At 41.3% G+C, this 3,532-nt stretch overlaps 1 protein-coding gene across 1 annotated transcript; it reads right to left on the reverse strand.

Moving 5' to 3' along the window:
* Window positions 1–2,393: 2,393 nt before the first annotated feature.
* On the reverse strand, window positions 2,394–3,527 carry LOC104621035 (SKI/DACH domain-containing protein 1-like; the record flags this gene model as incomplete). The annotated part of the gene is made up of 1 exon (XM_010287418.1): window positions 2,394–3,527. A coding segment is annotated over one exon (1,134 nt), but the record flags the coding sequence as incomplete, so codon positions are not given.
* Between the last annotated feature and the right edge of the window lie 5 nt (window positions 3,528–3,532).

Consider the following 3,532-nt stretch of genomic DNA (forward strand, 5'->3'; position numbering starts at 1 on the left):
GAAGACCTTTGTCAAGCAGACACGGCTTTCTAACAGAGCGGGGGGCTTTCCTGAGCAGTCCGTTCTGTACGTATTTACAGTTCTCTGGAAATAAGGCTGTAATCTGTGCATCTCTAAATATACGATTGTAAACATTCATCTCAGAACAACTTCAGTAAAGAGATTTTTTTCGCGACCATCGTAATTTCAGCAGAGCGGTTAAGTGTGCGATGCACCTTTTGCAATTGGCAGTTTAAAGTGATGTGTGTGTGTGCATGTGTGTGTGAGAAAGCGTGTGCATGCAGGGGGGAAGGGTAACTCCACTGAAAGGCAATTGTTTACTCTTTCTAAATATATTTGGCTGCAGGTATTCTCAGACTAGGCCTTTTACAATGAGAGGAAAACTACGGTGTGGATATAGTAAACAGAACTGCAATCAGTTAGTGACTGCTTGGAATATTTAGAGACACGAGGGGTTGGGAAAGGGCATCACAAAAGGCAGGAATTAAAAAAAAATATTGAAACCCAGGCAGTGGATTGCCATCAGAAATGTTGACTTTGAGTCACACAGTAAACATCACATTGTTGCTTTGTTTTCCTTTTTTGATTTACGATAAATTATTCTCCCGGGATTGATCGATGAGTGGAATCCTTAAAATTTAATTTGGGAATGATCTAGTATAAATAAAATGCTAATCCAGAGAAAGAAACCAGCAATTATTCATCTTAAACTCTGCTGATTCAGCAACTAAATTATAACTGTCTTTCTCAAGCTGCAAACTTTTCAGGCTGTTTTCAGAGTTGCTGTACCCGTCCTCCCCCCGCAAGAAAGACCTTCCCCCGTCCTCAGCTCGGCCTCCACCTCGGCCTCCAGCCTTTCTCTTTTTTTTTTTTTCCCCTTCCCTTTCTTTTCGAGGAGTTGGGGGGGGAAGGGAGGGAAACAGTTAACCTCTTGAAGCGTATTTCCTCCAAATAAAAACAGTGAACTTACAAACGCAGAGGAAACCACGGATAACTCTGCAATAATTCAAAGTGTATGGAATCAGGATTTTTTTTAAAACAGTGTTTTTAATTGAAAATAAAGCTAAAGCATGCTTTTCAACAGTGCAAATTTCCATAATTTTGATTTACTGCTTCCATCATCACAATATATTATACCAGCATGTCTTACCGAGGGCTAGACTCTAGAAGTCTGCCTGTTCGACTATTTCAGTCCGATATTAAGTGCAAATATAGATAATTGCCTCTGATTGTCACGTGCAGTAGAAATGTTTCTGCTACATAGAGAGGATGGCATGGCAAAAAAACCCCACGACAACAAATTTCAAGAGATGAGGATAGAACCGGGAAGTGTAACACGGTTGGAACGCCTGAGTTTTGGTGCCAAAAAGCTATGAATAACACGGTCTTCTCATTTTGTGTATTCTTTCCACTTACGGCCTCTCGTTTCACTTTCTGTGTTGTATTTACTGCTTTGCTATTTCCTCCAGCCAGCGTGAGGGGCTGGACCATAAATTGTACTGCTAGCCGGGCAAATATTTTAGTTGCTTTGCAAGTTTGTAAAGGGGCATGTTCAGACCACAACTTAAGTATGACATTAGTGGGTAACAGTAACCTTATTTAAGACCTCTGGGTGAAACAAAAAGGCCTCCCAATTGCAAAGAGTGGCTGTACAAGTAAAAAGACACCCTTTTACCAAAAATAGAATTCCACATTTATTTACTGGTTTCAGATGAGGCAGCTTTTCCCAGTGCTGGGGTCGCAGGCGGACGCCAGCCTTTCCAAACCAGAGAAAAAGGAGTAAGTGCAACTGCTCTTCGAAAAAGACACCCCTACACCCGAAAACAAAGCTCCCGAAAAGTAGGCTGCTGCCACATTGAATTATAGTGAACCCTTACTGTGCAACCATGTAACTTAACAAACTTTAACTGAATTAACAGTTAGACTTCCATTTTCGAAATCTAGTGCATAAATTTAATGGCTCATTCTAATATTTATTATTCAACCTTTTGACATTTATTTGCAGCAGTTGAATTGAGGTACTGGTGCATTATTAGCATTTAAACAGTAAAGTGTTCCAGCTCTACCATAATAACTGAGTTTAACTTGAGTCTTTAGCCTGAAGTACTCTGTGGAATGTAACCAAAAAAACCCCAAAACAAACCCAAATGCAACAGAACCAAAAAAAAAACAACCAAAAAAACAAACAACAAAACCAAAAACAAACAAACAAAAAAACCCCACTGTTGTAAAGGTAAAGAAAATAGTAATCCAGTTTCTGTCTTCACAATGTGATAAAACAGGATTCCAAAAGTGTCTATAGCATTAATGGGCTTGTACAAACCATCCTGCAGAGTTTAAAAAATGTAAGAAAGTTAAAGGTGGTTCAAGAAAATATTTTCCAAACTATTTTATTAATTAAATTTCCTGAATTTGTGGCTAGGTGGAAGAGGTATTGCAGAACCGCCCAGCTGCCATTTCCATACAGGATGGGCCTTGTGAGGTGGTTGGGAATCCTTAGTGGTGTTTAAGGAATAAGCTGGCAACAAATCCCCATCATTGCCAATAATTAGTGATGGTGGACAGGGAAAATTTGCCATGAAATTAAATGGCCTTTTCACTGCTGATGCTACATTGCTGGCTACCCTTTTGCGTCTATTGTTAACTGTAAAATCATCCAGTGTTCCTTCATGTGTCTCGATTTTACCTGTAGGACGTGGGCTTCGAGCTGATTTCAAATTTGGTTTGACTGGAGGAGTCTGCAGTACAGGTCGCTTTCCCAAAACCAGTGTCCTGTAATTTTTTCTCACCCTTGCTCCAAATTTATACTCCCCATCCTCAGGTTTTGGAGTACCTAAAGTGCATGAGAGGACCTGACTCTGAGTCAGCGGGTTTAAGGAAGTGGTTTCTTTCTCAGTGCATGCAGAATCTTCCTTGGCTGTTAATAAAGCGTCCTGGTTATTACTCTCAGTCACACCGTAAAACTCATCCTTAGTATCATTGCACTCACACTTTAGCTTATGTGTTGTAAGGTCAGGCTCATACTCGTCGTTCGCACTGCTGTCCTCTATTTTGATTTTAATGCTGTGCAGGAATGGCAATGCCTTATTGCCTGTATCAGTGCACTGGAGCTCAGCTGCTGCTGCTGCTGCCCCTGGAGAAGCAGCATCCTCCTCAGGATCAGTTTGTAAAGAGGGCAAATCCGTGGCAAATTCAATACAATGAGGGATTTTGGAATCTTTCTCTGAATTTGCTGCCGCTGATGAAGAATCATTATTTAAGAACCTAGCAGCTATTGTATTGTTATCTGCACGGTGTGTAGTAGTTGCTTGAAGGCATTTCCTTGCCTCTCTGAGTATTCTTTGTTGTGGAAATGCATTGTTTGTCTTTGGGCTAGGTGAAGAGGCCCCCTTTGCAACACAGTTAATTGTTAGGTCAGTACTCTTGGCATTATTGGAAAATTCAGAGTGTGGGAATGTGATCTCGGATACCCTATCATCTCTTATCTCCGCGAAGCAGCTCCCCGGGCCGCCGGAGCAGCGCAGCGCCGGGG

Source organism: Phaethon lepturus, unplaced genomic scaffold (genome assembly GCF_000687285.1).
Source record: "Phaethon lepturus isolate BGI_N335 unplaced genomic scaffold, ASM68728v1 Scaffold32075, whole genome shotgun sequence".
NCBI lineage: Eukaryota > Metazoa > Chordata > Aves > Phaethontiformes > Phaethontidae > Phaethon > Phaethon lepturus.